The following is a 22,759-nucleotide window of genomic DNA, read 5'->3' as shown; positions in this document are numbered from 1 at the left end:
AGTGTCCCATGATGCTGTGAGGTGCTCAGTGTCCCATGATGCTTTGAGGTGCTCAGTGTCCCATGATGCTGTGAGGTGCTCAGTGTCACGTGATGCTGTGAGGTGTTCAGTGTCACATGATGCTGTGAGGTGCTCAGTGTCACATGATGCTGTGAGGTGCTCAGTGTCCCAAGACGCTGTGCGGTGCTCAGTGTCCCATAATGCTGTGAGGTGCTCAGTATCCCATGATGCTGTGAGGTGCTCAGTGCTATGACGCTGTGAGGTGCTGAGTGTCCCATGACGCAGTGAGGTGCTCAGTGTCACATGATGCTGTGAGATGCTCAGTGCCATGACGCTGTGAGGTGCTCAGTTTCACATGACCGTGTTAGGTGCTCAGTGTCACATAATGCTTTGAGGTGCTCAGTGTCACATGACATTGTGCGGTGCTCAGTGTCACATGATGCTTTGAGGTGCTCAGTGTCACATGACATTGTGAGGTGCTCAGTGTTCCATGACGCTGTGAGGTGCTCAGTGTCACATGACATTGTGAGGTGCTCGATGTCACATGATGCTGTGAGGTGCTCAGTGCCATAACGCTGTGAGGTGCTCAGTGTCCCATGATGCTGTGAGGTGCTCAGTGTCCCATGATGCTGTGAGGTGCTCAGTGTCCCATGACGCTGTGAAGTGCTCAGTGTCCCATGATGCTGTGAGGTGCTCAGCGCCATGACGCTGTGAGGTGCTCAGTGTCCCATGACGCAGTGAGGTGCTCAGTGTCCCATGATGCTGTGAGGTGCTCAGTGTCCCATGACGCAGTGAGGTGCTCAGTGTCCCATGACGCTGTGAGGTGCTCAGAGTCACATGACACTGTGAGGTGCTCAGAGTCACATGACACTGTGAGGTGATCAGTGTTCCATGACACTGTGAGGTGCTCAGTGTCCCATGACACTGTGAGGTGCTCAGAGTCACATGACACTGTGAGGTGTTTAGAGTCACATAACACTGTGAGGTGCTCAGAGTCACATGACACTGTGAGGTGCTCAGTGTCACATGACACTGTGAGGTGCTCAGTGTCACATGACACTGTGAGGTGCTCAGTGTCACATGACACTGTGAGGTGCTCAGTGTCACATGACACAATCAATATTGATTCGTGCATTAAGAAGCATAGTTTTGCTCTAGAAAACGTCTTGGTTGGAGACGGCAGTGCTCCTGCCGCAGTCCCGCTATCTACAGACATCCCTGATCAGACACAATAAAACAAAATATAAAAAGACAATAAAAACTTTTATTTCACATAAAATACACTCCTGAAATGCTTCTACAAATGTGAGAATAATCTGTGTATAGCACATGAGCCTCACATGCATACACTCTTGACAAAGTCACTCCATACACTATTGATAATGGCACATCCATACACTATTGAGAACATCACTCCATACACTACTAGTAATGTCACTCTGTCTCTCCAACTCTGTTGTCATATAGAACAATTTTTGCCGGAGCCGAAGAGGACATCGTATTGATGCTGGATCTTGTTGTGGATTAAGATGTTCTGGGGGCCCACAACTGCCCCTCTGGCAGGCTCCGTGCGGTACACCTTGATGCCCGGCCGGTGCACGAGGAAGGCGTTGTCCAGCACGTGGAACTCGTAGTCGTGCAGGCACATGATGTATGCCTGGTGGGGTGGGCAGGAGGAGACAAAGGTTAAAGGCATCACAAGGTCATGAAGTATATATATTCGTGGTAATGAACTATTATTGCTGTATATATTTACATAAGTGACTTTACCTTCTTGTTGTTCCTTGAAAATTGTCCACATTCAGATTGTTGCTAATTTCAGTTTTATTTGGGCTATTAGACTTCTTCAAGTGCGTATCTAACGTTACTTGAAGCAGAAAAGGTGAAGAAGTAGAACCAAACAAAACTGATGCAAACATGTATGTGATTGCACTGTTTGGATCACTAGGATCCCTGAACCATAAGAACTTCTTGTAGCAAACTGAAACTCACTTTAATGTGGATATCTCAAGGATTGTGCTCTTATCTTCCCCTACGTTTTGTGTATTTTAATGTGAACGTCTAATACCTGAAATTTATTTGACCAAACTTTGTGTCATTAGTAGTTTATTTACAGGATATTGTAAGTAACAACAAAGCTTTTATTACTAGCTTGAGCTCCCTCGCTGTGCATAAATATACAGTGATGACACTTCGAGTGTAACACGCCTCTCACGGGTGACACACCTCTCAAGGGTGACACGCCATTCAAGGGTGACCGTCATGTGTGGGTGAGTAAACACATGTCAGTGCATGGTTGTGATCATCTAGTCCAGTAAAGTGTAAATGAGGTCTCATTCTTACCATTTAGAGTGATAGGACCGTGTTTTTCTGCCAATGGTATTGTTTAGCTGTTGAAAGCGACACTTTAGATTAACGTAATGTAGCTTCATGTCAAAGTGTATTAATGAGTAAGTTTATTGAACCAATTTATTTTGCTGTACACGTGTCTTTCCGTCATCCCTTTTTCTGAGTACTGCCCCATTATTTTCTGTTATTAAATTATTGCTACTTGTTTTAATTGGGTTGGCTCAGGGTATCAAGACCCCATAGCCTCAACTAATGCATACAAATTCGGTGTGATAATTCATTAGTTTATTTACTAGATTGCTTAAGCAATTGAGGGACTAACGACGGTGACCTAGTATGCTGGGTTGGTGATGAGAGTTGACCAGAACCTTACATCTGGTGTGTCCACCAGGGGGCCCTGGCAGTTGCAAGCCCCACACCTTGACACCTGAGATACAGTGGACCTCGGCAGTTGCTCTCGCCTGTTGTTATTCTCTGCAACGTGACCTCATGCAGTGTGACCACCACCGGTGTTGGTGCAGTCCCATGCAATTGCAGGTTGTTGTAGGAAGAAAACAATAAAAAATAAATACCCTCACACCGATGTAGACTGGAAAAGAAGACGTGTTTGGTACGCCTGGCATACCGATTCGCTCGAGTGAGTCACACAAGTATCATGCTCTCAGATATCGGCGGATGGTTGGAAAGTTTATTACAGAAAAACTCATACAGAAGAGCCCAGTATCATGGGACCATCCACAAGGAGCAGGCAATTGACTAAATGAGGATCACTCAGTCACGTAGTAGTTGTGGACGTTGCTAGACACAGATAATTGGTTATTACAAGGGGCAAGTTGATTATGATGGATGAATATTTCCTCACCAGGTTGAGGCCGAGGGACTGAAAGGATCCCTTACGGTGAACCTCCAACCAGTGCAGAAGGTGGACATATACTTCACCTGTCAGCAGTAGTCTTTTGTTGGAGCTTATTTAGTTAAGTACTTCACTGTTAATTGTCTGATTTTGATAAATGCTTTTCTTTACTTCGGCCTCAGTGACCAGGATTCTGTTCAAATTTTGCATTACAGCTTTAGTTTGAGTAAATTTGACAAAAATTTGTGTTTCAGTCATCTGTGTTCCATATCTCTACCACCTACCGAGGCCTAAAGAGCTGATTGTTTCTAATCTGACACATAGGGTCAACGGAGACATTATCACTGTGGGATGGATTTTGGGGAGTTCACTACAAGGCCGCTTCACAGTTCGAGCCTCAAGATTACACAAAGGTGGTGGCAGACTTGGCGACGGGTCAAAACATCAGACTCCAGGCCAGAAGGTCAGGCATTATAGCTCCCTCAGTACCATCACCAGCACAAGACCCTGCCTTGCGGTCTCATCTGGAAGAGACAGTGGACGAAGGAGATGCGAAGCTTTCATCCCTTTCAGGTATAACAGGCATAGACAAGCATGAATTAGAGTAGTATGGATTCGAGTAATAGTCAGTGAGTACTAGGAGTGGGAACCCCACCTGAGGTCGGGTTCCAGGTCCCTCCACTCTGTCCAGGAGCGCTGGGCCGTTTATGGGTATTAACTGGAGTTCTTTCTGGTCATCAGTTCTGAAAAGGGGATTGTGCATCACAACGTGCATCAAATTAATAATGACCCAATTAGTATCGATAACCTCTAGAAGCTCATAAAGCAGTTAATCTCACTATGTGCGAATCCAAGTCAAATGCCGATAGTTTCAGAAAGACAACCACGTTATTTACTTGATTTGGAGTCTAAGGTGAGAAACTACGATAGAACCGCGCTCCTAGCCACCACATCAAGAGTCCACCTTCATGCTCCGAGTCACTACATCAAGAGTCCACCTTCATGCTCCGAGTCACTACATCAAGAGTCCACCTTCATGCTCCGAGCCATCACATGAAGCGCCCTACAACCTGTGCGTCTCAAGTGTACCTCACGTGTACCTGCACGCTGTTATGTCAAACAATAAACCTGACACATGTGGGAGTGCTTGTGGGAGAAGACTGCCATCTATGCCTTCCACCAGCCCAGCTATGCCATGCCTGAGTCCGTGTAGCTAATACAGCCTCATCCAGCTGTTAATTTAAGGAAATATGTATTGGAAGTGAATGTGTCAACGCTAGCCGACTGAAAGTATAAAATCTCTACTATTTGTGTCAAGCGAAACCTTGTGTTGCTCTCGGTGATTTGTCTGTGAAACGTTTGTCTGTGTGGTAAATGCTCTCCAGACCTGTTGAGCACACTCGGGGACTTGAGTTAGAAGAGATTCGCCATCAGCATGAAGCAGCTATGGTAACAGTTAAACAGACGTATGAGCAGATGCTGAAGGAAGAACAGCAGCGCTGTCGTTGTCATCGCGAAGAACATAGTGAGTATATGAGTATAGTGACCTGGACAGTAACCCACAGTCAGCAGCCAGGACTGAGAGCAGTACAGTGAGCGAGACTCACACACCTGGTGACTTAAATACCACCACTCGTCTAGCTAGTGGGTTTGATATATCACAACTAGGACTTGCGGAACTGGAAAGCCTTTTAAAAACAGTGCTTCCAAATCCCTTAAAACAGAATTCATAAATAGAATTCATAAATAAATATGAATTCATAAATCTCGCACAGAATTCATAGTCAAAAAATTCATACCAGAGACAGTGTATTGCAGCTGTATTGCCTTGCAGCCAGCTGCATCACAGAACTTAGAGGGATACCAGGAGTGATACAAAGCAAAGCAAAGGGACAGTAAATTACACAAACACACATATAAGCTCTTGTGGACTAAAAATTAGATATCAAGTATGGATCCCTCCACAAACTCTCCCAATACATCGGTGCTTCGTATCCTCAGTTGGAACATAGCATCACTCAGGAAAAGACTTCCTGATCACCACAAAGTGACGACCGAGCCCATTGATGTCGTCTGCCTTCTGGAGTGCAGAGTTCCCACCAGGTCTCCACCCCCCTAAATTACTCTCCTTTGCTGTCTATAACCTTAAATCCAGTCACTCTTGTATTTTGTATGTTAAGAAGTCCCTTCCTCACCAGCCACTCCCAGCCAAGTCAACCAAAGGGCTTCAGTATCATGGTGTGAGGATCTACGTGGGGAACTCTGCTCTCAATATCTTTAACCTGTATGCTCCTAGTAATAAGTTTAATTATACTGACCTTCCTATCTGTATTCAGACTGAGCCTACCATCATTACAGGTGATTATAACGCTAGACTTAGGAATATTGGTAATTCATAGCTCAGTAATCGTAACGGCAACCAACTGTTGTCACTATTAGGTAGTCACAATGATGCACAGATTGTGGGTGGCCTTAAACCGACGCATATCTATGGAGGTATTCTTGATCTATGTCTCGGTTTCAACGTCTCCCACACCGTCTGCGTCTCTTTAATAGTGTCAGATATGGCGTCTATTTAAGCAAAGCTTAAATAGACGGAAGCTCTATTTAACACAAAAGCAACAATTTTGTTGCTTATGTGTCAGAATGGTACAGTTCATCTGAGCCTTCTTCAGTTGAAGATTTTAACAATGAACTCACAGGTACTATCGAACAGTTTATAGAATCACTTAATCCATCGTCCAGGCCACGTAACCCAAATTACGCTTTTGCCTATTATAATGATTCCAAATTATATACAGTAAAACGCACTGCCAGAAGAATTGGACTAACTTATAGAAGGACCCGCACTGCTGAAATGCTTAAGCTCTACGTATGGTAGAGCTGAGGCAGACAGACTGGGAAACTTTTGTCATCGATCTCAATTCCCACACGCAACTAAGCCGGGCATGGAAGGATATAAACAAGATTAAAGGGAAAAAAGCTGCAGAGATCTCGCACCCTAATCATCTGCACAGAGCAAATGAGCTTATTGATGCTTGGGCCACAATTTCCAGCTTTGACAGGCTTCCTCTACTCACACAGAATGAGTTAAATAATAGATATGCTGATAGAATAAGGCTCCTTGACTTAATGCTTCATCAAGAGGATGACTGACATGTTTTTTTACTGAAGAGGATGTAGACTCTGCTCTACATAAAGGCAAAGCTACATCACCCGGGGAGACTGGAGTTACCGTCTTCTTTACAGAATTAGTAACGTGTTGTATCCCTAGATATATGGCTTCATGCATGGAAAGAGTGTACGTCAATGTATTACCACCTTCCTCACCAGAGGAAGGTGGTAATACAATGCACTTCTATACTCAGCAATGTTACGGTGCCCTCTCCTTATTTCTCCCCAATGCCAGTGTTAAGAGTCATATTCTCGTACCTTGCAGGTTCACTCCTGAGATGCAAGGAGTCATTTGATATAAGAGGCTACCAAATAGATTACTTATTTATGGAGAAATTATCATTTATAAGATTTGCAGGTAAGGGGGCTTATGCCCCTAACACTTGAGGGGCGAGAGAGAGAGGCACAGCCACAGCATGAGGAGCAGGAGAGGGAGGCGCAGCAGCAATATAAGGGACCAGAGAGAGAGGCACAGTTGCAGCAAGAAGAGAGAGAGGCACAGCAGCGACGTAAGGTTCAGCTCCAGATGCGCCGAGCCGAGGTAGAAGTGAACAAGGAGGTCGAGCTGAGACGTGTTGAACACGGGCTAGTCTCGGTACCTGCACGCCGGGACGACCTCAAGGCAAGGAAGCACGACCTACCAACCTTTGAATCTCTAGAGGCCGAGGCTTTCTTCAACCATTTCAAGAGGATAGCAACATTGAAGAAATGGCCGGAAGAGGATTGGTATGCGTTGGTGCAGAGCAGACTGAACGGTGAAGCGAGAGAGGCTTATAACATGTTAGACACTGAGGAGTGCGCCAGGTACGACACAATCACGAAGGCGGTGCTCCACTCATACAGACTGACTCCGGAGGTCTACCGGAAACGTTTTCGTGAGTGCAAAAGAGCATCGGGGAGGTCGTATGCTGAGACTGCTTGTGGCATGGAGCGTAAGTTTCTCAGGTGGCTGAAAGCCGAAGAGGTGGAAACGATGGAGGACCTGAAGTAATTGATTGTGATGGAAAAGTTCATGTCGATGCTCCATCCAGAACTCAAGGTCAGAGTGAAAGAGGCAGGAATTAAGGACCTTAAAGCTGCCGTGGACAGAGCCGACATGCTGGAGGAGGCACTACATGCAGGCGATGAGTCACAATAACGTGGCAAAAGTATGTTGACCAGATCACACACTAGAAGGTGAAGGGACGACGAGGTTTCGGTCCGTCCTGGACCATTCTCAAGTCGATTGTGTCGTCGAAGAAACCGAAACATCGTCGTCCCTTCACCTTCTAGTGTGTGGTCTGGTCAACGAGGCACTACATCTCCGTAGGGAGGGACCGCCCTGACACTCGCCTTACCCATGGTTTGGAGGGAACTTCAAGAGTTCAGGAAGAGCGAGGACGGGCGGGGCTCTCTCAAGAGCTTACCCAGTGAAGTGAACCCCCGGTTCAGGAGCTCGAGGGACGCTGGGAGGAGGCCCCAATGTGTGAGTGGCGGACCTAACTCTGTAGCAGGAGCTACTGCCAGAGAACCGACGACGGGGAGTTCAAAGAGGACCCAGGGTACGTCTGCCGTTGGTGCTACCAGGGTGACTGGTAGTGGGTCGCCCAGGGGAGGCGGCCGATGCTTTAATTGTGGAGGTCGGGGACTCTGTGCTCGAGAATGTGGCCGACCCAAGCACGGTGGTAACGTGGCTTTCGTAAGAGTAGGAAGCGAGGAAGCCAACGACACCCGAGGTAAGATGCCAGTGATGAGGGAGAAGAGGATTCACCCCTTTGTATGAGGGAACGGTGAAGATAAGAGTGCAACTGGCACTTTAAGTCTTTTAATTTATCAGCACATTTAATACAAAAGATAATCAGTTCAGTTCATTTCAGTTAATAGTAATAATAAATATCCTTTCTTAATTAATTCAGACGCGATCCAGCCTCTCTCGTAATACGTCACATTCTTTACGCAATCGTTAAAAAAAATACAATATATTAGCAAGAAATATGGCAGAATAATACTGACATTTTCTGTGCCTCGGTCTTGATAATAAAGTCTGTCACTCGAGTCTGTGTTACTGGGTAGACTAAACAGTTGCATTTCTTACGGAGTGACTCAACGAGAGAAAATTAATAACTGCTTGAAATAATCTGTGGCAAATAACCTGGGAGTAATTCGACCTTATTTCGTAGTGTAATGATTTTTTTATAATATTTAATTAACTAGTTCATGATGACGAAGTCTGGCAAAGTATTTTATGGAAGATTGTCCATGAGGGACAAGGAGTTACGGACGCCAGATGAAGGAAGGTTGCATAAACACAGAGAACTCTCAGCTCGTGTTCATTATCAGTGCTCAAGAAATCTTTCTCATTGGAAAGATATATATATATATATACGCCTTGAAGTGTACCCAACTTCTCAGTGAACATACACAAAGTTTATTCTAGTCCTGAGGAGAGAGAGAGAGACAGTGAGAGAGAGAGAGAGAGAGAGAGAGAGAGAGAGAGAGAGAGAGAGAGAGAGAGAGAGAGAGAGAGAGAGAGAGAGAGAGAGAGAGAGAGAGAGAGAGAGAGAGAGAGAGAGAGAGAGAGAGAGAGAGAGAGAGAGAGAGAGTGAGAGAGAGAGAGAGAGAGAGAGAGAGACAGAGAGAGAGAGACAGAGAGAGAGAGAGAGAGAGAGAGAGAGAGAGAGAGAGAGAGAGAGAGAGAGAGAGAGAGAGAGAGAGAGAGAGAGAGAGAGAGAGAGAGAGAGAGAGAGAGAGAGAGAGACAGAGAGAGAGAGAGACAGAGAGAGAGAGAGACAGAGAGAGAGAGAGACAGAGAGAGAGAGAGAGAGAGAGAGAGAGAGAGAGAGAGAGAGAGAGAGAGAGAGAGAGAGAGAGAGAGAGAGAGAGAGAGAGAGAGAGAGAGAGAGAGAGAGAGAGAGAGAGAGAGACATACAGAAAAGAGTGAGAGACAAAAAGGAGTGAGAGACAGAGAGGGAAAAGAGAGTGGCATAATTTGTACTAACCTGAGTCATTTTGTCACTCTTGCCTTCCCAGGTGAGTCTCTCATCATAGAGAGGGTCGAGGTTGGTGCCCACGAAGAAAGGCTCCCAGGACTGGAAGGGCGGCGTTCGTTTACCAATTTGGAATACAGTCATGCCTGGCTTCACTGGGGCCTCCAACCACTCCTTCCAGAAAATGTAGTTTGAATATTTATATGAATTACTTTACATTAATGCGTTTTTTTAAACATGATTCAATGAGATGTGGATTATTTAACGATTAAATGTTTTGGTGAAGACTGCTGATATTAAAAAGGAAAAAAATGATGCTACTATAGCACTTAAAAAGACTATTGACAACTTTTCCAGCAATTGTTGACAGGTTGCCGACCAGCATCACACACACACACACACACACACACACACACACACACACACACACACACACACACACACACACACACACACACACACACACACACACACACACACAAAACATGTGTGTGGCCGCAGCTTGACCAACAGAGAGGGTAATGTTTATGTGGCTGCCAAGGACGGTCTACGAGTACAGTCCCACACCAGTTGTCTGCCATTCCTCCACAGGTGTAGTGTGATTCCATCCAGTTGACCAGCAAAGTCAGAAAAGTGATGGGATATTAGAAGACGAGGCTCTCTCCCTACTGGACGCTGGGCAGAGGAAAGGCTCTACTTGATGATGGCTCCACATCTGCTTTGCCACAAACACACTTACATAGAGTGTGGATTAGAACAGCAAGGCAGCTGCAATACAAAGCCACTGCAGATCAAGAAATGTATACCTGTCACATAGGGAATGCCAAAAGGAAATCCACTGCATGGGGAGCATATATGGTTGAGAGGTGAGCATGTTGCTGGGTATTGTTGTTGTCTCCAGCAAAGTTGTAGTCTCTTTGTCCACGATGGGGCTGTTCCAGGTGGATAGTTTGTTGATTTTTGGTAGTGTTGGTCTGATTGCTGTGGTTGCCAGGATATCCCAATTAGTGATGCATTCTGTTCAGTATGTGTCATGTATTACTGTAAGTCACCTAAATTATCAGGTAAAATTTCCATCATCAGGTCATCTGATGCTGAAGGGAGAGACAGGAAGGATGAAACAGCAATTTGGGTAACAATATGGACACCAAGGCCACCGAGTCTGACTGGAAGAGTTTCTTGTTTAATCTGACAGTCATTAAGGGGAAGGTTGACAGCTATTTCTAACACGATTTTCTTAATAGAAACTACCAAAAGTTTGTAACTGTTCCTGGACGATCTGCAATCGTCCAAGAACAGTTACAAACTTTTGGTGATTTCTTTTAAGAAATCCCCTTGCTGGACACCTTCTCTTGATCTGATTTCATGTTTGCCAGAGAATAACTTTGATTCACTACTGTAGCACGATAGAATGAATGGGCAAAGAGGACGGAAGTGGCAATATACAACACGGAGCACTGCATCTCTTCGGACCGTGTTGAAGGCATTTATAAAGTCCAGTTTGATTAGAGACTTTCGGTCAGAGATGTTGCCGATGTATGCTCGTTCTGAACGAGCGGCAGCTTCACAATCTTGTGGACCACCAATTGAAGTTGATTTGGCTTCACCAATTGAGCCGCTAGTTGGTTGATAATGCCTGAACAACGAAGCGTAAGATAATGTTGCCAACCGTGATTGGCATGGCCCCGTCTATCTTATTAAGTGTACAGCGGTAAGCACCAAAAAATAAAAAGTGGGTTGATGACCTCTGGTATACCATTATGAACGTGTTGACAAGTCTTATGAGTTCCGTAAGAAGACCTCGTGCAGCATCACCAAGTACCGGGCTTAGCCATTGCTTGACATGTTGGCATTTTTTCTTGTAAAGCCACCTGGTAACCTAGGTGGAAAATAATAGGTGTCATTATAGATTTCAGGTTCGCCAACAACTAATGGGTCTAATCTGGTGTCATATGCTCATGGTATGATATTGTTTCGTACGAGTGTGAGTGTCTGTTCTGTAGAGCTTCTGCTGTGGCAGAATTGTGTGAAGACATTTCTTCATGGCTGGGGATGACTCGAATAGTGCCTGCTGTATTTCCTTGTTAAATTTTACATTTTGATTTGTGCTCTGATGTTGGAAGTTTTCAATATGTTTTTGTTACAAATTTAGTTGTTGGTGTTTTTTGCTGGATGAGGCAGGCGAACTTGGTTATCTTCTCTTGGGTATTCATAGACAGCCTTAATGACCGTAGGTGAAAGTGATGTGTTTCCTCCTTGGAGAGACGAAGATATAAAAAAGAGGATATAATGACATGTTAGAATAGTTTCTGGAGTATTATTGACTTAGATTTGAGAGTTTGGCTATTGTTTTGCGGCGGGATGCTTTTTGGAATATATGTTAATGTTGTAGCAGATGCAGGCTTGTTCGCATTTGTGTTCCACACGTGTGCCCCAAAGAATGAGGTGATTTGATAAAAAACTATGCCCAAGATTACCTTCAGAGTGCCTGCGGGATGATGGAGAATTAGCCTCGGCTATCATCATCTTTTGTCCGGTCGTGATGGTCGAGTGGTTAAGGTGTCCTGTACACTATTTGCAGAGTGCTCCTGGCAGTATGGGTTCAAGTCACTTCTGGGGTGTGAGTTTTCAGATGCGTATATGACTGGAATCACAATGCGGATTCAGAGCTGGCAGGTCCACCATCGACATGGTCTTTTCCCTCAGACAACTACAGGAGAAATGCAGGGAACAGAAGCAGCCACTCTTCGTAGCCTTCATAGATCTGACGAAGGCCTTCGACCTCGTCAGCAGGGATGGCCTGTTCAAGATCCTCCCCAAGATCGGATGCCCACCCAGGCTCCTCAGCATCATCAGATCTTTCCATGAGAACATGAGGGGCACCGTGGTCTTTGATGGCCTAACATCAGACGCCTTTGACATCCGAAGTGGAGTAAAGCAGGGCTGCGTACTGGCTCCAACCCTATTCGGGATTTTCTTCGCAGTTATGCTGCGGCACGCCTTCGGATCTGTCACGGAAGGCATTTACCTCCGGACCAGGTCGGATGGAATGCTCTTTAACCTCGCCAGGCTGAGAGCCAAGACGAAGGTTCGGCTGAGGTGTCTGTGCGACTTCCTTTTTGCCGACGACGCAGCAGTCACTGCCCACTCAGCTGAAGACCTCCAACGGCTCATAACCCGCTTCAGCGAGGCCTCTCAGGCTTTCGGACTCACCATCGGTCTGAAGAAAACACAAATCATGGGACAAGGAGTGGACTCCCCACCTGACATCGGCATCTCTGATTCCAAACTGGAAGTCGTTCACGACTTCGTGTACCTGGGCTCCACAATCTCTGACTCCCTCTCTCTTGATACGGAGCTAAACAAACGCATCGGTAAGGCATCTACTACCATGTCCAGACTGACAAAGAGAGTGTGGGCCAACAATAGGCTAACTGAGTATACTAAGATTCAGGTTTACAGATCCTGTGTCCTGAGCACTCTCCTTTATGGCAGTGAGTCTTGGACACTCCGTGCCCGTCAGGAAAGACAGCTGAATGCCTACCACATGCGCAGCCTTAGACACATCTTGGACATCACCTGGCAGGACAAGGTGACAAACAACAACGTCTTGGGGAGAGCAAGAATCACCAGCATGTACACAATGATGAAACAGAGACGAATGCGCTGGCTCGGGCACGTTGTGCGAATGGGCGACGGCAGGATCCCTAAGGATCTCCTGTACGGAGAGCTGAGGCAGGGAAAGCGTCCAACAGGCAAGCCCCAGCTACGGTACAAAGACGTATGCAAAAGGGACCTGAAAGCCAAGGACGTCGATCTTGTTATATGGGAGACACTGGCTACAGACCGTTCAGCCTGGAGGCAGTCTGTTCAAAGAGGTCTCTCCAAGTTCGAAGAGTCACTTGCCAAGGAATTGGAGGCTAAGAGACAGAGAAGGAAAGCCGGTAGCCAGGAAGACGGACCAGAATCGGACTTCGTTTGTGCTCGGTGTGGGATGGACTGCCACTCTCGGATTGGCCTCATCAGTCACACCAGATGCTGCACCAGGATTAGACAACTAGGGCGCAACTCCATAGTCTCCCGAGACTGAAGGATGCCTACTACTACTACTACTATATGACTGGTGACCATTCACACTTGTTTGCATTTGTGTTCCTCACGCGTGCCCCAAAGAATGAGGTGACTTGATAAAATACTATGTCCAAGACAACCATCAGAGTGCCAGCGAGATGAAGGAGAATTAGCCTCGGCTACCATCATCTTTTGTCCGGTCGTGGTCGAGTGGTTAAGGTGTCCTGTACACCAGTTGCAGAGTGCTCCTGGCAGAATGGGTTCGAGTCACTTCTGGGGTGTGAGTTTTCAGTTGCATATATGACCATTAAGGCTTGTTCGCATTTGTGTTCCTCACGTGTGCCCCAAAGAATGAGTTGATTTGATAAAATGCTATGCACAAGATTACCATCTGGGTGCTGGCGGGGGGGGGGGGGGGTGGTGGTTCAAATAGCTTCGGCAATCACCTCCTTATATCGGGTCGAGATGGTCAAGTGGATTAAGGCGTCTTGTACAAACCAGTTGCGTTGCTCCTGGCAGTATGGGTTCGAGTCACTTCTGGGGTGTGAGTTTTCAGTTGCATATAGTCCTGGGGACCATTCAGGCTTGTTCGCATCTCTGTTCCTCATGTGTGCCTCAAAGAATGAGGTGATTTGATAAAATGCTATGCCCAAGATTACCATCCGGGTGCCGGCGGGGGGCTGGTTCAAATAGCTTTGGCTATCACCTCTTTATGTCCGGTCGAGATGGTCAAGTGGATTAAGGCGTCCTGTACATACCAGTTGCCTTGCTCCTGGCCGTATGGGTTCGAGTCACTTCTGGGGTGTGAGTTTTCAGTTGTATATAGTCCTGGGACCATTCAGGCTTGTTCGCATTTGTGTTCCTCACGTGTGCCCCAAAGACTGAGGTGATTTGATAAAATGCTATGCCCAAGATTACCATCCGGGTTGGCGGGAGGGTCTTTCAAATAACTTCGCCTATCACCTCCTTATGTCCGGTTGAGATGGTCAAGTGGATTAAGGCGTCCTGTACATACTAGTTGCATTCCTCCTGGCAGTATGGGTTCGAGTCACTTCTGGGGTGTGAGTTTTGAGTTGCATATAGTCCTGGGGACCATTCAGACTTGTTCACATTTGTGTTCCTCTCGTGAGCCCCAAAGAATGAGGTGATTTGATAAAATGCTACGCCCAAGATTACCATCCGGGTTGGCGGGAGGGTCTTTCAAATAGCTTCGGCTATCACCTCCTTATATCCGGTCGAGATGGTCAAGTGGATTAAGATGTCTTGTACATACCAGTGGCGTTGCTCCTGGCAGTATGGGTTCGAGTCACTTCTGGGGTGTGAGTTTTCAGTTGCATATAGTCCTGGTGACCATTCAGGCTTGTTCGCATTTGTGTTCCTCACGTGTGCCCCAAAGAATGAGGTGATTTGATAAAATGCTATACCCAAGATTACCATCCGGGTGCCGGCAGAGGGGTGGTTCAAATAGCTTCGGCTATCACCTCCTTATGTCCGGTCGAGATGGTCAAGTGGATTAAGGCGTCCTGTACATACCAGTTATGTTGTTCTTGGCAGTATGGGTTCGAGTCACTTCTGGGGTTTGAGTTTTCAGTTGCATATAGTCCTGGGGACCATTCAGGCTTGTTCGCATTTGTGTTCCTCACGTGTGCCCCAAAGAATGAGGTGATTTGATAAAATGCTATGCCCAAGATTACCATCCGGGTTGGCGGGAGGGTCTTTGAAATAGCTTCGGCTATCACCTCCTTATGTCCGGTCGAGATGGTCAAGTGGATTAAGGTGTCCTGTACATACCAGTTGCGTTGCTCCTGGCAGTATGGGTCCGAGTCACTTCTGGGGTGTGAATTTTCAGTTGCGTATAGTCCTGGGGACCTTTCAGGTTTGTTCGCATTTGTGTTCCTCACGTGTGCCCCAAAGAATGAGGTGATTTGATAAAATGCTATGCCCAAGATTACCATCCGGGTTGGCGGGAGGTTCTTTCAAATAGCTTCGGCTATCACCTCCTTATGTCTGGTCGAGATGGTCAAGTGGATTAAGGCATCCTGTACATACCAGTTGCGTTGCTCCTGGCAGTATGGGTTCGAGTCACTTCTGGGGTGTGAGTTTTCAGTTGCATATAGTCCTGGGGACCTTTCAGACTTGTTCGCATTTGTGTTCCTCACATGTGCCCCAAAGAATGAGGTGATTTGATAAAATGCTCTGCCCAAGATTACCATCCAGGTGCTGGCGGGGGGGGGGGTTCAAATAGCTTCTGCTATCACCTGCTTATGTCTGGTCGAGATGGTCAAGTGGATTAAGGCGTCCTGTACATACCCGTTGCGTTGCTCCTGGCAGTATGGGTTCGAGTCACTTTTAGGGTGTGAGTTTCAGTTGCATATAGTCCTGGGTCCCTTTAGACTAGGTCCCTTTATTTGCATAGAGTGTTTACATAGGTTAAGTTTGACTCTAGGGATATCAAAGAGATATTTATGTCTGGTGTGGTGGGCATGTGTTCTATTACATCTGTCCAGGAAGAGTTTCAGAACAGAGTTTGCACTTAGAAAAAGGGTTTTATAAACGTAATTTACACAAGAGAATGTATGGAGTGAATTTATGTTTAACATGTTTAGGGATTTGAACTGGGGAGCTGTGTGTTGTCTGAAGACAGAGTTAGTTATTGTCCTGATAGAAGATTTTTGCTGGATGATGATGGGCTTGAGGTAATTTGCAGAGGTTGAACCCCAAGCACAGATACCATAAGTAAGATAGGAATAGATAAGTGCATATTAGAACGAGAGGAGAGCAGAGTATGGTACATAATATCTGATCTTAGAGAGTATACCAACTATTTTAGAACCCTTTTTGATAATGTGTTGTATATGGGTGCTGAAGTTGAGTCTCTTGTATAAGTACAGGCCAAGTAACTTTCCATAATTTTTATTGCTAATGTTTACATTATCTATCTGAAGTTGAATTGCATTTGTTGATTTGTTTCCAAATATGATATAGTAGGTCTTTTCTATGTTTAATGTGAGTTTGTTGGTTGACATCCACAAGTGGACTTTTTGAATTCATTGTTTAAAACATTATTTAACATGAGTGGGTTGGGGTCAGAGTAGATGAGAGTAGTATCATCAGCAAACAGTATAGGTTCAAGCATGTTAGAGACATTAGGGAGATCATTGATGTATATAAGAAACAGAAGGGGTCCTAGGATGCTGCTCTGGGCATCCCTACAGTTAGTGGTAGTGTAGGAGAGGTTATATCATTGATGGCTACATATTGGTGTCTGTCACTAAGATAGGATCGGATATAGTTCAGATCAAGGCCACGGATTCCATAATGGTGGAGTTTAAGTAAAAGGTAGTTATGGTTAACAGTATCAAAGGCCTTTCTAAGATCTATGAAGAGTCCAATCGGAAACTCACTTTTGTCAAGGGCTGAGTAGATCAAGTCAAGCAGACTAACAATTGTATCATTGATACTATCTTGGGAGCGGAAGCACAATTGACAGGGATTTAGCATATTGAATTTTACGAGAGAGGAGTATAGCTGTTTGTAAATAATTTTTTCAAATATTTTTGATAATATAGATAGATTCAATATGGGTCTGTAATTATTTATATCTGCCGTGTTACCTCCTTTATGAACTGGCGTTACTCTTGCTTTTTTAAGGATATCAGGGAAGGTATGACACTAAGGATTTATTGAACAGCAATGCTATGGGTGGTGCAAGGGCATGGGAGGCAGTCTTGAAACCATCCATGGTATTTCACTAATGTTCCCCAGTTTTGGTTTTTAGCGAGTGAATGATGGACACAACATCTGATGGGCTGACTACTTACACAACACATCCAACTGGTTACACTAGACTCAGATACCAATCATGACTCTGACTTCAATCTTCCTATTCTAGTGTAACACTGGTCCTAGAGACCATCCACAACATACTTGAAACTGACCCAAATCACTACATGCTTCTAACTTGCACGTGGAGGTTACGTAACTCTAACATGGCAGAGCCTACTAGCCGACCGACCTCCCACTTGCAAATGAAGTGTGAGATGTTTACTCAGTGTATTCGTGGTATATCCAACGTAGCATATATTTCGGAGCTGTCTCAAAAAATGCATTTGTATCGATAAACTACATTAGTACATCCTTTTCAGGACACTTGAAGCCTGCGAAAGAAACTCCCTACCTAACACATGGAGTGAGTTCACAGCACTTCATATCCTAGTACTCACCTGTGATCCAGGTATACTGTGACAAGCAGAACAAACATTATTATGGAATGGAGCAGCGTCACCTTTGTGGAGCAAACCGAGCAGCTCATTCTTCGTCTCTGGAATGCTGATATTCTCTTTGACTTCGAAAACAGAGAACACGAACACTCGCGGGAATGTTGTATTTGACACATCAGGTTTTTTCAACATTGTGAGGAAGTCTGAAACAGATTCAAACCATTTTATATGCTTCATATTATATATATATATATATTTATATATATATATATATATATATATATATATATATATATATATATATATATATATATATATATATGTCGTACCTAATAGCCAGAACGCACTTCTCAGCCTACTATGCAAGGCCCGATTTGCCTAATAAGCCAAGTTTTCCTGAATTAATATATTTTTTCTAATTTTTTTCTTATGAAATGATAAAGCTACCCATTTCATTATGTATGAGGTCAATTTTTTTTTATTGGAGTTAAAATTAACGTAGATATATGACCGAACCTAACCAACCCTACCTAACCTAACCTAACCTATCTCTACCGGTTAGGTTAGGTTAGGTAGCAGAAAAAGTTAGGTTAGGTTAGGTTAGGTAGGTTTGGTAGTCGAAAAAACATTAATTCATGAAAACTTGGCTTATTAGGCAAATTGGGCCATGCATAGTTGGCTGAGAAGTGCGTTCCGGCTATTAGGTACGACATATATATATATATATATATATATATATATATATATATATATATATATATATATATATATATATATGTCGTACCTAGTAGCCAGAATCCACTTCTCAGCCTACTATGCAAGGCCCGATTTGCCTAATAAGCCAGGTTTTCATGAATTAATATATTTTCTCAATTTTTTTTCTTGTGAAATGATAAAGCTACCCATTTCATTATGTATGAGGTAAATTTTTTTTATTAGAGTTAAAATAAACGTAGATATATGACCGAACCTAACCAACCCTACCTAACCTATCTTTATAGGTTAGGTTAGGTTAGGTAGCCGAAAAAGTTTGGTTAGGTTAGGTTAGGTAGGTTAGGTAGTAGAAAACCAATTATTTCATGAAAATTTGGCTTATTAGGCAAATTGGGCCTTGCATAGTAGGCCGAGAGGTGCGTTCTGGCTACTAGGTACGACATATATATATATATATATATATATATATATATATATATGTCGTACCTAATAGCCAGAACGCACTTCTCAGCCTACTATTCATGGCCCGATTTGCCTAATAAGCCAAGTTTTCATGAATTAATGTTTTTTCGTCTACCTAACCTACCTAACCTAACCTAACCTAGCTTTTTTTGGCTACCTAACCTAACCTTACCTATAAATATAGGTTAGGTTAGGTTAGGTAGGGTTGGTTAGGTTCGGTCATATATCTACGTTAATTTTAACTCCAATAAAAAAAAATTGACCTCATACATAGAGAAAAGGGTTGCTTTATCATTTCATAAGAAAAAAATTATAGTAAATATATTAATTCAGGAAAACTTGGCTTATTAGGCAAATCGGGCCTTGAATAGTAGGCTGAGAAGTGAGTTCTGGCTACTAGGTACGACATATATATATATATATATATATATATATATATATATATATTGTGACGATAGTCTCCTTCAAGAGATTGAGCCTGCTCTTCCCTCCACAAATACGTCGCAACAAATATATATAACTACTATGGAAGAAATGTCCAACAACGACAACAACACCAGCAAGGTTTGCCAGAGCGCAAAACGTATGCAGCCAGGGACACCTGTTCAGACTCAAACCGCCAAACTACCTGTTGATCGCTGCCGGCTCCTCGCTGATTGGTCGCCGGTCTGGCTGCAACTGCACTCGCCCCCGCATACTACTTGATGTCTGGGGTCGCCATGACCTCAGACCTCAGAATATTCAGTGCTTCCACGGTTAACACTTCTCCCGGCTAGACGTTAGCGTGTACTTAGAGAGGTGGTAGCTTAAAGCCAATATTCCAGCACCTCACATTTATTTTTGTATTGCACTTCTTGTTATTTTGTCTTAACGTAACTTTTCATTGTGTCATTTAATTATTCTTATTCTTTTGATTGATTGATTTTATTATACGAATTTGTTTGTCCATTTTTCCATGTTTTGATTTATTTAACGTAATTAAAATTTCATTGTTAAAGTTTACTTGTGTTTTGTGTGTCTTCTCCTTACCTTACCACAGACGAAGTTCCAGTTTTTTCTATTTTTTTTTATAACTATGTGACGAGGCCATACCCCTAGCCTTAAACAGCCGAACACCAACGCGTTACCGTCACAAGTTATATGGGGGCCTGTCCTAGGAGCTTCACTCAGGTACTGGTGCCAAGTGGTAATTTATGGTAAGCGTATTTAACTTTGTTAATGTAGCTTTACTATTTTTCATATTCAATTTCATTTTTTATAAGGTGCGGTGTATTGTGCATTACGAGAGTAACATATAGTGAAGGTGAGACAACTTTGGATTACGTGGTGACTGTAGGCCGCAGTCATACTCTTAATTGGTCATCTCTCCCTCTGTGTTATTACTCGTGTTTACCATCTATGTCCCTTGAATATTTCTCATTTTGACAGATCATCATATTGGTACCCTGGTACTGTGGTCTGCCCTGGGTCAAGAGTACCCAATCTTCTGCAATCTGACTGTAGGAGGACAAAGAGGGCCATAGTTCCTCTAGCTCGAACTTTAGTTGCTGAATTGGGACCTCAGCAGCAGTTCTCGTCACCAGTTGACACCTCGCACCCCTACACGTCAGTCAGAGATGATGATACATACAACGGTAGGGAATTAGCTTACTTTTTCAGAGCACAAAAGTTCGCTAATTCTGTAAGTATCATATTAAATTCAGTGGGAAAAACTTGCTTTATGTCCTATAGAGACTTGGCAAGGTATGCCTACATCCTTGGACTACCAATTTTACTTTTGAAGCATTTAACTGTTTCATTTGTTTTCGAAACTCTGTTTCATTTGTTAGTAGGATTTTCTTGCCCTTATCCTCTTACATGAGTACCGGGTACAAGATTTCCTGCGCCCTTGATTTAATTTAATCATTTAACATCTTTTACTTAACTTTAATTGTTAAAGATCTCACAGGATAGGTACCAGTTGCCACGTTGTCCTGTTTCTGACATTCACTATTGAATATTCGTGTACCTTTATTTGCTAATTTCACCATGTTTCGTCTCCAAGCTTTCCGTACAAATCCAGCAGGTGAAATAGGGACTTTAAGTCGTGCCAAGAAGACTGAATTACAAACTCTTGCACATGAGTATCAATTAGAAGTTCCCTACCAAGCCAACAAAAATGACCTACACAACCTGTTGCTGGATTACTATTTAGAGCAAGGTAAGATCGACTCTGAAACTCATGAAACTTACTATATTGCAGAGAAACCTGACTTGGCAACGCTGAAACTCAAACTAGAGCTGGCCAAGATTGAACGTGAGCAGCAAAGAGAAGCAGCTGCCATACGTAGGGAAGAACAAGAACGAGAAATCACCCTCAGAGAATGTGAAACTACTTTGAGGAGAGACGAACAAGAACGCGAGGCTGCTTTGAGGAGAAACGAACAAGAACGCGAGGCCGCTTTGAGGAGAGAAGAACACGAACGTGAGGTCGCATTACTCCGTGAACGTGAACGAGTACAGCTTGAAACCAAACAACGCGAGTTGGAAATACAACGCGAACATGACAAGCAACAAGCGACTCTGGCTCTAGAGTGTCGTCAACGTGAAATCGCCTTGGAAACTTCACACTTCACTCAACGCCAACAAGCTACTGCCAATCTTCCCGTCAGTTTTAATATATCACATGCAAGTAAGTTAATGCCATCCTTTGTAGAAGCAGAAGTTGATGTGTTTTTCACCACCTTTGAAACCCTTGCTAATCAACTCAGTTGGCCTGTCGACCAATGGGCCACACTTCTCAGAGTCCATCTTACAGGTAGAGCTGCAGTCACACTCAGTACTTTGGCGTCTGAGAATGACTACTACACTCTGAAACAAGCAGTGTTAGACGCCTACCTACTTTCCACCGAAAGTTATAGAAGGAAATTCCGTGACCACCTGAAGGCAAGTACCACTACCTTCCTTGAGTTTGCTAACACGAAACGGAGGTATTTCATGAAATGGCTGGAAGCAGCACATGTCTCTACTTTTACAGAACTCGTCAACCTGATGCTTGTTGAAGAATTCTTGAGACGTGTGCCGCCTCCTGTCCGCCTCTACTTAGTAGATAAAGAAGAAACCGACTACCTGAAGTGTGCTAAGTCGGCTGACACTTACAGCCTCATCCACCGGCTGACACCCGAACCATCCTCCAGTAAGAAGTCGTGGTACAGTTACGAGAAGGTGAGCCCCGATCAAGCTGGTTCACAACTGTACTGCAAGTATTGTAGACTCTATGGACATACCATAGACAAGTGTGGTAAGTCTCAATACAAGGGAACCACTGACCAACAAAGACCCAAACCCACTCCTCCTAAGTCCGGTAAGCCTGTGATGAATGTTGGTGTTAAGGCTAATGATCTTTCTCTTTTCAGTAACCACCTGTATACTGGAACTGTCTCTGCCAACGGTTCAAATCCGGAGGGACGTTTCAAATTGAAGATCTTGAGGGACACAGCGGCTCTACAATCGATCATCTTGAAGTCGGCTGTGCCCAACATCACCTACACCGGAGAAACTGTCTTCATCACTGACCTCACTGCTACCACTCCATACCCTCTCGTCAGAGTCCACCTGGATTGTCCCTACGTGAACGGGGAAGTCCAAGTCGCCGTCAGGGAAAAGCCTTTTCCCATGCCTGGAGTGCAACTTCTCCTAGGCAACGACTTGGCAGAAGACCTGCAACCGACCAACCTGATCGTCATGGACAAACCCCAGGTGTGTAACTCTGTGCCAATAAACCCTATTCTAGAGTATGTTCCAGCAGAGGTTCAAGAGAGTGATGAAGTTTCTCCTCCGGTTCTCGTGACCACCCGTGCACAAGCCGCACGTCCACAGCCAGCTGACTCTACTGCTACCGCTGTCCCTCAAGACCCTCAGAAACTACCCCCGCATCTGACCAAGTTGGAGTTCCGTAAGTTGCAGAGGGA

At 44.4% G+C, this 22,759-nt stretch overlaps 1 protein-coding gene across 1 annotated transcript in view; it reads right to left on the bottom strand.

The window, feature by feature from the left end:
- Positions 1-1,365: 1,365 nt before the first annotated feature.
- LOC138353544 (beta-1,4-glucuronyltransferase 1-like) overlaps positions 1,366-22,759 on the bottom strand; it is a 50,046-nt gene continuing 28,652 nt past the window's right edge. The window contains exons 4-6 of the mRNA XM_069306716.1: positions 17,637-17,836; positions 9,355-9,516; positions 1,366-1,657 (exon numbers count right to left, since the gene is read on the bottom strand). Coding sequence (XP_069162817.1) covers positions 1,460-1,657; positions 9,355-9,516; positions 17,637-17,836 — 560 coding nt within the window. The 3' untranslated portion in view covers positions 1,366-1,459. The remainder of the gene's footprint in view (positions 1,658-9,354; positions 9,517-17,636; positions 17,837-22,759) is intronic.

Source organism: Procambarus clarkii, chromosome 58 (genome assembly GCF_040958095.1).
Source record: "Procambarus clarkii isolate CNS0578487 chromosome 58, FALCON_Pclarkii_2.0, whole genome shotgun sequence".
Taxonomy (NCBI): domain Eukaryota; kingdom Metazoa; phylum Arthropoda; class Malacostraca; order Decapoda; family Cambaridae; genus Procambarus; species Procambarus clarkii.
This window is presented reverse-complemented; position numbering and strand designations above follow the sequence as displayed.